At 45.1% G+C, this 16869-nt stretch overlaps 1 protein-coding gene across 1 annotated transcript in view; it reads left to right on the top strand.

The window, feature by feature from the left end:
• Positions 1 to 514: 514 nt before the first annotated feature.
• LOC135885584 (protein mono-ADP-ribosyltransferase PARP14-like) overlaps positions 515 to 16869 on the top strand; it is a 35969-nt gene continuing 19614 nt past the window's right edge. Inside the window, exons 1-7 of the mRNA XM_065413396.1 lie at positions 515 to 746; positions 5165 to 5304; positions 5405 to 5438; positions 8264 to 8512; positions 9358 to 9594; positions 12131 to 14421; positions 16538 to 16774. Of these exons, the coding sequence (XP_065269468.1) occupies positions 560 to 746; positions 5165 to 5304; positions 5405 to 5438; positions 8264 to 8512; positions 9358 to 9594; positions 12131 to 14421; positions 16538 to 16774 (3375 nt within the window). The 5' untranslated portion in view covers positions 515 to 559. The remainder of the gene's footprint in view (positions 747 to 5164; positions 5305 to 5404; positions 5439 to 8263; positions 8513 to 9357; positions 9595 to 12130; positions 14422 to 16537; positions 16775 to 16869) is intronic.

Raw genomic sequence — 16869 nt, 5'->3', positions numbered from 1 at the left:
TTTCCCTGGGCACAGTGAGAAGCTGTATTTCTTTGCCACAGTAAAAAGTTATATACACCAGCACCTCACTCTCTTTTGGCTTCACCATACTCTGAAGGTCGTTTCGTTGTTTACACTGCACAATCCAGGCAGATCTTCTCTGCTAAATAACACATTTTACTAGGACACCTCGGGGTGTGTGTGTGATGTCTGGTGGGTGGGGAAGGGAATGAGGGGTGCAAGGGAAGGGACTGCAGGGAGGGAAGGGATAAGGCCAGGCGGGGGTCCAGGGGACATGTGTTTGCCCTGGGCAGGAGCTTTGGGTGGCGCGGGGGAGGGTTATTGCGTTTGCCTGCAGGGAGACAGGTGAGGGCAGGAGCAGAGGAAGATTTGGCTTCCCTGGGGCGGGGGCTGCTGCTGTGTCAGCGCGAAGCACGTTTGGCCACCGGCTCTGCCTTCCGCCCGCCCCGCAGCCAAGAAAAAGAAACTCGGGGAGGGGACTCCGGTGCGGAGAACTGAAAGTGAAACTGGACCTGTTGCAAGACGGAGACCAGCCCAGGCCTCACGGAAACAACTGGTCATGGCCGGGGAGGCGAAGTGCCCCTTCCCGCTGCTGGTGGAGGGGGACTGGGGGGGCTCGGGGCTCCCCAAGAACCTGAGGAAGAAACTCCTGTGCTACTTCCAGAGCGGGAAGAAATCCGGAGGGGGGGAGTGCGAGATCCAGGAGCGGCCCGGCCAGGTCCTGGTTTGCTTCGCCCAGGAGGAAGGTAAGGGGGGCGGCGGGGGGTCACTTTGCTTTGTATGTAGTTTGGGCAACAAATGTCAGATCAGAATGTGTGTGTCAGCACCCTGCAGGGTCCGGCTGAGTGAGGGGCCCACGGGGCACCGGGCAAAAGTGTGTGTGTGTCAGGTCGGCTCCCTCGCCCCAGGGAATGTCTCTCAAATTTGGCCCCATCCAAGTTTGATGTGACCGAATTGTGCTCTAGAGCAGCGGTCTCCAAACTTTTTTGATCGCGCACCCCTATCAGTAAAAAAACATTTGAGCATGCACCCCCTGCTGCGCCGAAGCAAAAAAATAAATAAAAAAGCTGCTCAGACTCCCGCCCGAACTGCCGCGCACCCCCAAGGATCCTCTTGTGCACCCCACTTTGGAGACCACTGGTCTAGAGAGGCAGGGGCACCATTTCAACTGGGGGCAACTTTCCGCTGGGGTCCAGGCCCACTTAGGCCCCTGCAAGCTCTTGGATTTTTTTTTTTTGGGGAAGGATAAAATGTAAAAATCATCTATTATGGGAGCATGTGTTGTGAGGATTTCCTGTATTTTTTAATAACAATTTGCATAGGATTCTTCAGGAAAAGCTGTAACAACTTTCCAGTACTGGAAATGTTTCAAGTTCTAGCTCTGTACTTTGTCAATTTCTCTGGTGAAATTTACCAATGCACAGAAAACTACTGGCCTGTAGTGGCCTCATATAATTATCCTCACAGTTGTAGTTTATATCTGCCAACCCCTCATGGACATGCCTATAATTTCATCAGTTCATGGAGGCCTTGATTCAGGAAAATCTTCAACTTGTAAGCATGTGCTTGAGGCCTGTTGACTTCATTGGGGTTTAAATACATGCTTAAGCTCCCATCCTAAATGGGCAAATAATATCCATGCCTGTACACTTTCTTTTGAACTGTGGGTAAGGGTATGTCTACACTGCAGTTAAATATGCGTGGCTGGCCTGTGCCCGCTGACCCAGGCTTGTGGGGTGCAGGCCGCAAGGCTATAAAACTGCAGTGTAAAGAACCAGTCTGTCTGTGTCACATTAATCTTCTCTTGCTATTTCACCGAGAGACTGGAATCTGTGCCACTTAGACCTCTCTGCTGTTCACATCACATCTGGTTGTGTTAGATCTCACAAGCTGGACAGCACTGGGCTTTATCAGTATTTGGATGAAAGACCTCCATCTTGGAAAGCCGCCTGACTTGGGAACCAGTGCTGGTAATTCAGGTGGCGACGTTCTTCCTCAATAAGTGGCATTCAGAGGTTGTTATATGCCAGTATCTCTGCATAGTAGCTAGGGGTCCAGTGCTGTTAGAGATGCTGGGTAGGGCCTTGCACTCTGTGTAGTCACATATGCCTGTGCAAAATGGGTGTATGATGTTGCCACTTTGTACTGACTTTGCACAGTAGCACACAAAATGAAAGGCAGTAGGGAACCAGCCCTGCTGTCCTTCAGATGGGATATAAAAATGAGGTGATGACTTCTTGAGACCATTAAAATTCCTTGGCATTTTTGCTAGAGTTAGGGGAGTGTTGCAGTAATAGTAACACCAGCCCTGTGTTCCTGGGCAAATGCCTCAGTGTAATTGCCTTCTCTTTAACTTAAATTTGCCTTGTTGATTCATTGATTCATTAAATAGGATAGTCTCCTCCTCTGTCCTTAAAGGGATATGATCAACATTTAGTGATTTAAAAAACAAAATAGGTTACAAGTAGTTTCGGATATTACATGTACTTTTGAGTCCCCCTGCCAATTTTTGGCTTTTGCAAATTTTTATATTTTAAAAATATTTTCTCCTATTGATGAAATACCCACTGGAATTGGAGAAACAGAGAAAATTACTATATACAAGGTGCTGCCAAATACACAATTTAAGCAAACTTATAAAAAGAGAACTCTTTTCTTTTTGTAATCTTAAGTGTTGTATCAATAGGTAAAAATAAGTTCAGACGGAGGTATTATTTTGAAGTCAGCAAGCTGTTGGTTAGTGTTGCTCTATGCTGTTAAAGAGTTCCTGCATGCCACTCAGAAGTGGCTGCATTTCAGGGCTGGATGAAATGTTTCTTCCATATATACAATAGTTTACCAAGGGCTAGATGGAGCCTTTGCTCCTGGCCTGAATAAGGGGCAATGTCTAAGTGCTTTGCCCCAGGAGGAACCTTGGGAAGGATTGTGGCTTGGAGAATGGAATACTTAAATTATTGCAGCCTTTTGCAAGGTGCAGCTTACTTCCTGCTTATGTCAGCCCAGCTCTGTCGGTCATTATATTAGGGGGTGGGGCCTTGGAGCTGGTTCAGTCCCCACTCCCTGCCTTTCTCTACCATTCCCTATGCGCATGCTCATATTTGAGGGCTGGGGGAGGGAGAATTGGTCCCACAGAGCCAGCTCTCACAGCACCGATCTCACAATGATCCAGCCAGGCTGCGCAGAGGTGTGGAAATAAACCTTACTCCCCTGCGTGGCCATGTTAGGGGCACTGACAGCCTGCCCCAAGTTCTGTAAAGCACTGGGGATGAAAGTGCTATATTGACGTAATAGCTTATTATTTATTACAAGCTTCTTCTCTTTAGAACATATTCCTGTAAACGATTGACTCATAGCTCCTGAATGGAAAAGTGGGTGTCATCTATATGTCCCTTTTCCCCATCCCACACATGTTAGATTAGTAGATCTCAGACCTCCTGATACAAGTAATTCTTTTTTTCTTTTTATAATTTTTATGTTGATTAAGGCCGTTCATTTGTCCGTACCACAAATCTGCCAAATATGTATCTTTGACGCTGAGCAAGCCTTAAAAACAAAAACCGACAAAAACCAAAAAATCCACTAGATGGAGCCAATGGTTCAAAAATGGTGTGCAAGAAAGTAAACATATTCAGGTTTCATGGCGCAATCAGTATCTGGTATCGAGGATAGATTAATCCTCTGGTATGTCCGGATTGATCTCATGACATTTATGTTGGTATGCACAATGGAAAGTCTCTGTGACGGGTTCCCCTTCATAATGCAGGGACTAGATCCATCTGATACTCTAATCCTGCAAACATTTATACTCATGCTTAACTTTCTGCACACAAGTAGTCAGGGGGGCTGGAACAATTTGTACAGTGGGGGTGCTGAGAGCCATTGAACCAAACTGTAAACCCTGTATCTGAGGGAAACCACTTCAAACCAGCACCCCCAGCACCTCTAATTCCAGCACCTATGCAAGTAATCCCATTAGTATTAGGGTAGTGCCCTGACACGCCAGTGAGACTGGGGCCCCATTGTGTTGAGTTCTCTGCAGATATGTGGTAAGAGACAGTCACTACACTGAAGAGCTTAAAGTTTTAGGCCCCATTCCTGCAAACATTTAGGCAAACATCATAGCCAATGAGACTACTCACATACATCTAATTGAGCACCTAGATAAGTGTTTGCATAACTGGGGCCTATGATCAATGTTCTTTAGTGCAGGGACTGTCTCCCTCTATGTCAGGGGTGGCCAGCTTGTGGCTCCGGAGCCACATGCAGCTCTTCAGAGGTTAGTATACGGCTCCTTTCATAGGCACCGACTCCAGGGCTGGAGCTAGAGACACTAACTTTCCAATGTGCCAGGGAGTGCTCACTGCTCAATCCCCTGCTTTGCCCCACTCCACCCCTTACCCCAAGCCTGCGCACATGAAACAGCTGATTGTGGCGGGCGGGAAGCATTGGAAGTGAGGGGGAGGTGCTGATTGGTGGGGCTGCTGGCGGGTGGGAGGCACTGGGGACCGGGGGGGGGGAGCTGATGGGGGGCTGCTGACGTATTACTGTGGCTCTTTGGCAATGTACATTGGTAAATTCCAGCTCCTTCTCAGGCTCAGGTTGGCCACCCCTGTACTATGTGTTTGCACAGCACCCAGTGCATTAGGACCCCCATCTAACTGGTTTTACTGAGCACTACCAAATACAAATAGCGACGAGGGTAATATACCTAATAAATAATAATGTGTTTATATATTTTTGCTCTTCTCATGACTCTTCTACAAATGAACAAAGCTAGTATTTGATGTAAAGCTAATATTTGATGTAACTCTGTATGCTGCCACACCTCTGTCTTTCTACAGCTCTTAAGATCAAGGGACACTGATCAAAATTGCAGAACTGGCAAGGTAAATTTACCAGAGAAAGATTTTGTGAGAGTGAGAGAGCCTTGAAATGAGCTTGTGCTCCCGTTGGGCCAAACAAGGGATGACATGGTCAGTATGTGTCACATTCGTGCCATGAGTCTAAAAATATTTTCATGTGATTATTGGACGTTAGTTATATTTTACCGTGTTCAGTGGGTAGGAGTATGTCACCTAGTATTAGGATATAAGAGTGCCGCATAGACTTACATACAAACCATCCTTTCTACCAAGGTTATAAGTTTTCTTTATTTGTATTTTAGTGAGGCAACGAGTTCTTGACAAAAAGACCCATGAGCTCGATTTGCCAGAGAAAGGAGGATTAAAGCTGGTTGTCACGTGGCCTGAAACAACCGGTGCCACCGAAGAGGCTGTGTTTCAGGAAGAGTTGGATCCCGAACAGGTAAATAAATACAAACCTGAACCCGCAGCATCCAGAGCTTTGAAGCAATAGCAGGAGCATCAGGTCATTCGTTAATATTCTACTGTCATTTTATTTTTAGGCTTTAAAGACAGCAGGCAAAGCCCAGGAGCAAGGTAAAGTGTTCTTCATAATATAGTACATAGAATAACAGTGTGGTTCTTCATAAAATGAAAATGTTGGTGCTAGAGGTAAAACTTCTCATTCACCACTGACCTGTATTTCTGCAGGGAGTTGTTCAGAACGATCTCTCTGGGTTTGGCTTCAAAAGCTGGTCAGAAAGATAAGTGGCGGAGAAACAGGAATATCTGGGACATGATCAGCAAGTGCCTATACCACAATTCTACTGAGAGTGCTCAAACCCTGAGACTTTATTATGACACTTTTCTCCTCCCTGTGCAGAAAAGACAACTTCACTAAGCTAAACTTGCTCTTGAAACTAATAATTTTCCATTACTTTTTATGAACCTGTCTCATTCAAGGTTTAAATAGCCATGGTGTGTCCCTTAAATACCTTGACTGTCACTGAAAATTCTAGGCATGACTAGGTAAAACACACCACCTGTCTGGTCAATGAACCAGGTTATCAGGTACATCCAAAACTATCTTTCATATTCCATTGGTTTCAATGGGATGCCAATGGAAGAACAATAGCTGTGGAGGACAAGCGTTGAAAAAGTTAAGCTTAGGTGTGGGATCTTTGTATACCTCTAGTTTCAAGATTCTTGTACAGAAATATGGTGCTTGCAAGTATTTCCTGGTTCTGTGGCATAGTTACATTGATGCCCATGTATTCGGGTCAGGTTGTGTAGTCACATGTTGTGATACTAACTTGAAAAGACACAGTGGAAGATCCTGTTGCCGGCAGAATGCAGAACTATAAAGGAATAACTTCAAATGTTGCTATGAAAAATGATACATCTCATGAATATGTTAATGAGCTTACTTAGACCCCCCTTCCCAGCAGTACTCTGGTAAACTTTCTCATTCAAAGTGTGGTCTAGAGAATAGTGTCTTGGACAGCAAAACTAATCATCACCAGTGAAAAAATAATGTTCAGTCTTCAGGTTAAGGAAGTTAGGTTAACCAGGAAGTTCTTCTGTTGTTACAATTACTTTTATAGACATTTTTGATTTCTCAAAATTTAACTTCAATCCTATTTTAGACATTACAATAAACTATAGCAGTAAATAGCTGCCTCTATCTGAATGTTTATTCAGTGCTTCTTTTCTTAGCTCTTCCCTGCTTCTAACAATGGGTACTTAAATTTAGCATCTATGGTGTATTAGTTCATGCTAGAGATGGGCCCCCAAATAACCCCAAATATTAAAAACCTCCAAACTTTGGATCTGCAGCCATGTTTTGTATCTTAAGCCCATCTTCAGCTTATGCTTACGTGTGCTGACTCCTGGGGGAATTCTGCGCATGCGCAGAATTTATGTCCCTCGCATATTTCTTTGCTTCCCTGCAGAAAAATGACTTTCTGACGGGGAAGCAAAGGGAAGCCACAAGAGCGGTCATGCGACCTTCTCCAGCAGTATGTTTCAGATACCCAGGGCAGCCGGCAGAGAGGTAAATCACGGTGGGGCAGGGAAGACCCAGCTGGTGGCTCCTACCCTACGCCAGCCTCAGTTGCTAGTCACAGCTGGGCTAGGGAGGACAGGATTTCCTCTTCCCCTGCACGGCATCTGGGGCCGGGTTGACCCACCCCCAGATTTCTCCCCCGGCTGTAGGAAGCGCTGCAAACTCACTCTCTCCTCCCCCCCCCCCCCCCGCTTCCCCATCGCTCCTCAGCTGCAGGGAGAGGGATCCCTGTACAGGGAGCTGCTCCCCCATCCGCCCAACCCCCATGCATCCAGACCCCCTTATACCCAGATACTCCTGCCAAGCCTCACCCCCCCACACTTAGAAGCCCCCTGATGAGCTCCATTCCCCCTGCACCTGGACCACCTTGATGAGCCACCTGCATCCAGATCCCCCCTACTGAGCCCCAACCAGCTGGACCTGGATCCCCACCCCACTGAACCCCATTCCCCCAGCATCTGGATCCTGCACTGAGCTCCCCCATGTCCAGATTCCCCCTGCCGAGCTCTATCCCCACACACCCCACTGAGCCTCAACCACCTTCATCTTGGCTGCCCTGCAGAGTCCCATTACCATTGCACCAAGAACCCCCAACAAGCCCCTGGGCATCCAAGTCCACCCCCCCGCGCACGTGGATCCCCCACTGAGCTGCCCGCATCCAGATTGCCCCCCACAAAATCCTATCAATCCATACCTGGATCCCCCCACATTAAGCCTCTCCACACTTGGATCCTGCCTTGCCGAGCCTGCCTGCCCACACACAGGGGCAGGGTCCTGGGGTGTTTCTGGGACAGGTCAGATCCTTGCACTGTGTCAGGGTTGGGTGCAGCCTCACCGCTGAGCCCATGTCCTGGGGAAGGGGCGGGGAGCTACACAGTGATCTCCCACCTCTGTGCAGCCAGTGGCCTGTGCTCCCCAGTGCCATGCTGGAGCCTCCACATTTATTTGACAAATAAAATTTGCAGAATTTTAAAATACTGTGCACAGAATTGTAATTTTTTTGGCGCAGAATGCCCTCTGGAGTAGTGTGCTTTCGACATTTTATCAGATGTGGTGGATGAGGCTCTATTCCTGTAGGTGATATTCCTGTAGATAGGTCTGACAACCCTTTGATGTTTTACAGTGTACAGTAACTTAAGCAACGCTTTTGTCCCCATAATCATTTTACTTTTTCCAGAAGAGAAAGCAAGAGTCCTTTTAAGAGAAAGAGACAGGAAGAAAGTTTTAAAAAATTTGAAACATTAGAACGTAAAATAATATTGAGTTTGCCCTAATATCTTTACCCCATGAAATGTATTGAGTGTGTACAACTGTGTAACCCAGTGACATCCTTTTATTTGTACTTCTGTCAAACTAGATGTGCAGGAAGTCTTGCGAAGAAAGGAACATTCAGTGCAGAATAGTGCACGCCATGTGGAGAATATTCAAGAACACCCCCAAACAGCTTCATCTCTACTTGTGCTTGAAAATATAGAAGAGTCTGTCACAGAATGCATGTTAATTATGCTGTTGGAGACTATCAGTGGCTTATCGGGAGACAAAGACTTCAGCATGGAAATGATACCTGAAATAAATGCAGCTGTAGTTACCTTTATAAAAAGTATAGGTAAGACAGAATGTACACTGACAGTAACTTTTATGTGTAGTTTTAAAAGGTGGCCAACCCCTAATACATAAAGAATTGCCATAAAAGAAATTTGAATAGTAAATTGGGATCTAAATTGACTACAATCACTCATGAAAAAGACCTGGGTACCACTGTGGACAGATCCCAGAAAACATCTGCTCAGTGTGCAGCTATCATCCAAAAGGCAACCAGAATGTGAGGATGTAGAAAGATTTTGAGAGAAAAAAATATTGAAAATATTACCATGCCAACTTCATAAATTGATGGTGCAACCACACTTGGAGTGCTGTGTTTCATTCTGGTCATTCCATCTCAGAAAAGATAGGCGGGGACGGAGTCCAGAGATGGGTTGAAAATATGAGCAGTATGGAAACACTTCCATATGACAAGAGATTAAAAAGATTAGAACTACTTATCTTGCAGACGAGATTAATAGGAGACATGTCAGAGAAATACAATAGTGAATAGTATTGAGAAAGTAAATTGCGTGCTCCTATTTTACAAGAACAAAATACAAAAATACAAAATATAATACAAGCACAAAAGGACAGCCAATGAAACTGAAAGACAATTAATTTAAAACTAATTATTGGAAATAATGTATTACAAAATAAATAAATACCTTATTACACAATTGGCCTGGGGAATTCATTGTCACAAACACAGTGGTATTTACACTGGAAAACTTGCCCAGTGCTGAAAATGGTTTCATTCCAAGTGTAAACAGAACCAAACCCCACTCAGTACCATTGCAGAAATCATAGCTGAGCCCTAAGAATGATACAGTAAAAAATGTTTCATGAATGCCTTTTTTCTGATTTCAGACACCATGGAATTTTTGGACATATGTGCCCAAAACAACAGAATGAAACACTTTAAAATTACTGCCAGACTTCTTGAATTGACACAAAGCATCAAGGCTGAAAACATACCATCTAATGTTCCTAAAGATTATATAACGATCTACTTTGAAAGTCCAAAGAATGGAGGTGGCCCAGTATTAGATGTTAAACATTTCCGTGAGGAGAAGTCAGCTATCATTACTTTTTGTGATCACAAAGGTAATACCATCTCGGCTGGTCCTGGTTTTGCTTTGGCATGTCCTGGCTCTGCATATACTCCAGGACAATGCGCGTGGTGTTCATAGTGCTCATAATTGCCGCGGTGATCTGAGCGGGCTCCATGATCCCAGTGCTAGCTATGGCGTCTGGTCTGAAAAAAGGCGCGAAACTAGTATCTGAAGGACCAGGGGAAGGAGAGAGGGAGGGAGGGAGGGAGGGAGGGGCGAGTGACGACATGGCGTACAGGTACAGGGAATTAAAATCAAGAAAGGTGGCTGTGCATCAGGGAGAAATACAAACAACTGTCACACAGAATGCCCCCCCCCCAGAGATTGAACTCCTAAGCCTGGGTTTAGCGGGCCGTTGATTTGACGGAGGGAGGGGGAAAGGAAATGAATACAGAACAAATCTATTTTTTACATCTTAAGACGACGGTGCAGCATGACTGATAGCCCTCGGCATTTTCTGGGTGCTTGGCAGCAAATACTGGGCGCTTGGCAGTATGATGATGACGGATACCAGTCATAATATACTATTTACTGCCAAAAGGCAAGGGGTTGCTGCTGTGTAGCAATGTAGCCCCACGTGTGCCAGCCACATGTCTGCCAGCACCCAGATCGCCCTCGGCCTCTTCTGGGTGCTTAGCAGACAATACTTGGCAGAAAATAGTATACTATGACTGATAGCCATCATTGTCCGACGAGGACGGTTACCAGTCGTAATAAACCATCTACTGCCAAAAGGCAAAAGCTAAGGGGCTGGTGCAATGCAGCCCTACGGCTGCCAGCCCCACAGCTACCAGCATCCCGATCACCGATGAAGGCTACCAGTCATGCTGCACCGTCTACCGCCAAAAGGCAGTTAGCTGCTGCTGCTGTGTAGCAATGCAGTCCCACGTCTGCCGGCACCCGGATGACATATGGTGACGGTGAGCTGAGCTGAGCGGGCTCCATGCTTGGCGTGGTATGTTGTCTGCACAGGTAACCCAGGTAAAAAGGCGCAAATCTATTGTCTGCCGTTGCTGTGACGGAGGGGGAGGTGCCTGACGCAATGTACCCAGAACCCCCCGCGGCACTGTTTTGCATCATTCGGGCATTGCGATCTCAACCCATAATTCCAATTGGCGCCGGAGACTGCGGGAACTGTGGGATAGCTACCCATAGTGCAATGCGCCGGAAGTCGACGCTAGCCTCGGTACTGTGGACGCGGTCCGCCGACTTCATGCACTTAGAGCATTTTATGTGGGGACACACACAATCGGCTGCATACAACCGATTTCTATAAAACCGGCTTCTATAAATTCGACCTAATTTTGTAGTGTAGACATACCCTTAGAAAATGGTTAACCATCTTGGTGTCTGAAAGTAAATGGCTACACTACTAATAAGAGACCCAGGTCAGGTTTGGTGTCATAAAGGTAAAGTGCTTAAGCCCTGTTCCAAGGTTCTGAGTTCTTTCCAGGAGGTGTTGTGCAACCTCTGCTCAACATTGGCCTCAATGTGACTTGCAGGTTCTCAGCATCTCAGAATTTGACCCAATGAAAGTTTATATCTACATAAGAATTAAGTAGAATCTCATGGTTTGGTTCACTAGAAATACTCTTGTGTATTTGTTGCCTGTTCAGGGTTCCAGAACCATTCCATCCTGTGTTATCTTTATATAACCTTTAATATCTCTGTTATGCATGGATTGATGACTCTCTGATGTTGTTTTTTAATATAAACACATCCATGGTTTTTCACCGTAGTTTTATTATATGTGACGATAGGGAAAGGAGGTTCTTTAAACCACTTTGAGCTGTGATCTGTTTGGATTTCATAAGCTAAGCAGGGTCAAATTTCTTCTGCATCTGGACAGGATATGTCTAAGTGGTGATGATTCAGTAGGTTGCAATGTTTCCTTTGAATCAGCATGAAACCAATGCCCCATTCTAGTGTTAGGGTCACCTCCAATAAATAACTCCCTGCATTCAGAGTCCCAAGGTTTCCAGAATAATTTTGTTTGACTTTTAATTGAAGACCTCGGGTAAGTGACTTATTTTTGTCTAATATGCTAAATGATTTCTTAAGAAGTTTCCGTATGTTAGACTTTGATGTATAACCTGGCTCATGGTAATGACACTTTTTGTACTTTCATCAATCACATTTTCCTTGCATTGTCTATATCCCATTTAAAATGGCAGGAAAATGCCCCAAAATTGACATAACTTTCTGGATGAGCAGTGGACCAAGAGTTCTTTTGATAAAGTTTAGAATAAGAAATATTTGCTCCTCCTTTTGATATGGCACCCTTCCATGCCCATCTCTCAATAAGGGTTAATAGTAAAGCATAACTGTGAAGTTAAATAATGCTCGGGTGTACTTAATGAAACAAATAGAAAACAGAACCCTGATTCCTCCACCCCTCTGAAAATAGTGTTTTGGAAGCCAAAAAACACAGAAATAGACACAAAAGACAAATTGTTATTCTATTTAATAGCGTTTCAGGCTGATTTTTTTAATTTTTATTGAAATTCTTTGTATATTTTAATTTTTAGATCTGAACACTGTCTTGGGAAAGCAGCATTCCCTTGATCAAACACCAATTTCTGTACATCCGTACTACAGTTCTTTGGGTACAGCTCTTTATGGAAAGAAGAGACCACTAATAAAGATGCCAGAACCAATTAGAATCCCAGTGGATCCTTACATCTTGCAGTTTTTACAGAGCCATGATAGACTAATCCAAGAAATAAACCAGGAAATGGAAAATTGCCATTGTGAGCTAAAATGGCCCCAAGCCAAATGTACATATCCAGAAATTACATTGTGTCCTTCAGCAACTTTGTCTAAACAGAGAAGGTCAATGATTAAGTTGATTGGGACTTGGAAAGAGGATGTTTCCACTGAGTTCTCTTGTGTCATGTCAAAGTACAAGACTAGTAAGTGTAAAGTAAATGCAGTGGTTTGGGAAGCCATAAAAAACAGATTGGCAACGGACCATGTATTGACTATACCTGACATTTCTAAGGAAATGGCTATCATAGCAGGTGACATGCTGGCTGTGGAGGATGTGGAGAAAGAACTGAAAGAACATATGGAAAATGCTGTGAGAGAAACAGAAAGGGAAAAGCAAAAAATAGAAATAACTATGTCAGTTCCCCCAGGAAAGTATGCAATTTTACACAATGCTGGGCTAGAAAAGAATATTTACAAGGAGTACCCATGCTTAAAGATCTCTTATGATGCTGCAAAGAAGACAATTGGCCTATGTGGAGTAGCTGCAGAAGTTTATAAAGTCAAAAGTGACATACTGGAAAAGGTGCAGAACATGGCACAGAAGTCAATTACTATTCATCCTCAGATTTTCCAGTTCCTACAGCACATCGATAATGAAACTCTGTCACAGAGCTTATTTGTGACAAATCAAGTCAATGCCTTTTATCAGCTTGAGAATGATACTGTACTGCTGGTAGGAGACTCTCCTAAAGTTCTCTTAGAAGCAGAAGAACGAATGAAGACAGAGTTAGACTATAAATGCATTTCTCTGGAAGACCGAGAAGTCATCAAAAAGAGAGAATGGAAGGAACTCACTAGCATCTTGTACAAGACATATAATGCATCCCAGGAAACCCTAATAATGGATGACCTGCTCCCTCTGGAAGGAGATCAGAAAGTAGTTATTGCTGGTTATTCTAAAGCTGTAGCAGAAGCTTATCGAAAGCTTTCTGAGTTTGTAGATAGAAACACACAGGTGCAAAAATTAATCCCAGTTCAGTCTGTGGCAGTTGTACAGTTCATAGAGAAGGAAAAATCCCACGTTTGTCATCAATTGAGAAAGAAAGATGTGACAATTAATTTTGGCACACAGACTTCACGTAAAAGTATTTCCCTGAGTGGACCAAAGGTAGAAGTGTTGAAGGGCATCCACCTGATTGAACAAATTCTATCTTCACTATATTCTACAGATGTGTTAATTGATAAACCGGGTGCCAAAGCATTTTTCAGAGACAAAGAACGCTTGTATGTTAGTGAGGTAAAGCATCAATTTAACTGTCTGATCAGGCTGCAAGAAGATGGAGAAGAACAAAGAGAAGATGGTGAAACTGGTAATGATACGACAAAACAGCTCCGCTGTAAAATGATCCTGCAAGATGGAGTTGTAGTAGCAGTTTATAAAGGGGACTTGTGCAGTCATCCAGCTGATGTTGTGGTGAATGCATCAAATGAGGACTTAAAGCATATTGGTGGCCTTGCTGAGGCACTTTTAAAAGCTGCAGGGCCAGAACTACAAACAGAATGTGACCATATTGTGCGGAAACGAGGCCGTTTGCAGCCCGGCCATGCTGTTATTACAGATGCTGGGAACCTCCCATGTAAACAGGTGATTCATGCTGTTGGGCCCAGGTGGAGGGATCACGAACCAGAAAAGTGTGTGCGCCTGTTAAAAAGAGCAATAAAGGAAAGCCTACACCTGGCTGAAACGTACAATCATCATTCCATAGCCATCCCTGCTATCAGCTCTGGGATATTTGGATTTCCGTTAAAACTGTGTGCACAGTCAATTGCAAAATCCATCAAGGAAACCTTGGAAGATTCTCCAGGGGAAAGTTGCCTGAAGGAGATTCATCTCGTGGACTTTACAGAAAAAACAGTTCAGGTTCTCACTGATGCCTTGAAAGACGTGTTCACAGAGAAATCACCCCAACTCAGTTTATTGCCTCAGTCCAAAACAGGACACCAGCCCAGAGAAAGTAGAGGTACTCAGAACAGAAAGGGTCTCCAGATGGTAACAACGGATGAAGGTCTGAGTGTCATACTGGAGAAGAGAGACATTCAGGATGCTACAGTAGGTGTTTTAATTTATCAGATATTACCCAGTTTCATATAAAGATTTTTCTCAAAGTTAACTGGGAAATGAGAAGATACTAGGTTAACTTGATGTCTAAAATCAGTATTCTATAATGAAACACACATAGTGTGTTAATTAAATCAATAAATGGGAGAGGGACCCAAGCCACAACGTTTACATCTAGGTCTAGAGTCAACATACAAAATAATTGGCCTTTTCAACAAACTGTATTGAAGTTAGAAGGGTTAACACTGTTATTCATAGTGCTCCAAGCTGATAGAAGGGAATCCAGGCCTTGAGGTGCCATCCTCTCTGGTCTTGCTACTGTACAGGGGGTGTCCTGGGAGTTTCCTTCCCTTCTGCCTCCACTGGGGAAGGCCATGGTGCTGAGTCTGAGTTGTACAACTTGCAGGAGTATTGAAAGAGCAAGACCAGAAGCAGCTGCTTAATTTGCTTTTGCTGAAGGCTGGATCAGTAGGTTGGAAACCTGAACTAACTGCACTTTGGTTTTCACACTCTCTGCTTATCCAGAGCTCAGCTGATGCATTTCAGACGGGCTTAATTGGAGTGTCTTTGTGTAGTCCAGTGTGACTCCTTATTACACCCTTAGTGTTTGTTTTTATATTAGTGGCTCCAAGTGCATCTCAGTAGTCTGTACATCTTAACTGCCCCTGATTTTTCTTTTTAATTAAACATCCCCTCTCTGACTCACCGCAGCCAGTTGTGGTGCTCCTTCATAAAGTGTGGTCTTATTGCACTGGCTATTGGCTGCTCTCTTTGAAAGCTTTATATTTGTAAGTTCTCTTGCAGTAACAGCCCTATCTAACCCAATAACCCATTAAAAATTCCTCTGTATTTAATGTTAATGGGGAACTGCAAAACAAAAAATTGTGGGTTTTGCTCTTTACTGTGTCTTTATGATGCAAACAGACTGCCTCGGTTTCTACCACCCAGGTTTTATCTCTGGGATATTGCTTTTCTGAGAAGTAGCATCCTGTCCCATCTCAGTTGTGGGGAGGGAGAAGAGCCCCAAGGTTACAGGTGTATGTGACATCAGAGACATAACTCATGGGTAAGGCTATGCTTTGGTCACGGAGGTTGCGGAAGTCATGGAATCCATGACTTCCGCAGACCTCTGGGACTTCAGCCCGCAGCAGCTGGGAGCTGCAGGGTACCCCCACCTCCTGTGGTGGCTGGGAGCTGCGGGGTACGCCTGCCGCCGTGGGTGGGGGGGGAGTCCCTGCAGCTCCCCAGTCCCCACGAGCGGGGGGAATCCCCCGGAGCTCCCCAGCCCCGTGGGTGGCAGGGGACCCCCGGCAGCTCCGCAGCTGCTGCTGCCACCAGGGGAATCTCCTAGAGCTCCCCAGTTGCCGCAGGCGGGGGCGGGGTCCCCCATAGCTCCTCAGCTGCCGTGGGCGGGTCCCCACTGGTGCAGGGGACCTCTGGAGCTTCCCAGCCATCGTAGATGCGGGGGTCCCCTGTAGCTCCTCCGCCTGTAGGGGGGAATCCCCCAGAGCTCCCCAGTCCCCAGGCAGGGGGATCCCCCGCAGCTCCCCAGCCACCGCAGGCGGGGATCCCTCCCACCTCCCAGCCACAGCAGGGCAGGGTGCTGGACCCTCCTCCCTCTCCATTTTGTCATGGACATTTGTAGTAAAAGTCAGGGACAGGTCATGGCTTCCGTGAATTTTTGTTTATTGCCTGTGACCTCTCCCTGACTTTTACTACAAATGTCCATGACAAAATCGTAGCCTTACTCAAGGGCATAAGTGTTTTGGCCTAAATTTGCTTCAGTTTCGTTTTGGTGCAGCTGTTTCTTCTGTTGGTGCTGCTGGGAAACTGCCCTGGGAAGGAGTAGCTGCACAACAGAAATTCTTCCCAGAAGAATTTAGAAAATGCTGCAGGGAATGTCAAGAAGCAAAATGCAGGATTCCTGTACTCCCATGATGGATTGACACCTCTATATACCTAGTATGCAGAGCTCTTGCTGAGAACCTCATGTCTGTGTTAACACATTGCCTCTTGCAGCGTGTGTTACTTACACAGTCTATTGGTGCTGGTAAATGCTTCCATTTAAGATCCTGTTCGAAATATTTTTGTTTTGTTTTTCTTTCAGACGGACGTGATTGTAAGCAGTGTTGGCCAGGATCTGCGGCTTGGTGTAGGTCCACTTTCTCAAAGTTTGCTGCAGAAGGCTGGACCAACGCTCCAGCTAGAGTTCAATGAAGAAAGCCAAAGACAAGTACCTACTCAAGGGTCTGTGTTCCACACAAGTGGATGTAATCTGGCCTGCAGCTTTCTGTTCCATGCCGTTGTTCCTGTATGGGATCAAGGAAGAGGCGCTGCCATGACGGTAACGGTCTTTATAAATTTTCTTCAGAGCATTGATTTTGTTTGAAGGTGCTCCTCATTTAACATGAAAATTGATTTAATGTGGATCCTGTATTG

Source organism: Emys orbicularis, chromosome 11, assembly GCF_028017835.1.
Source record: "Emys orbicularis isolate rEmyOrb1 chromosome 11, rEmyOrb1.hap1, whole genome shotgun sequence".
NCBI lineage: Eukaryota > Metazoa > Chordata > Testudines > Emydidae > Emys > Emys orbicularis.
Note: the sequence above shows the minus strand (reverse complement) of the source record. Positions and strands in the feature narration are given on the sequence as shown.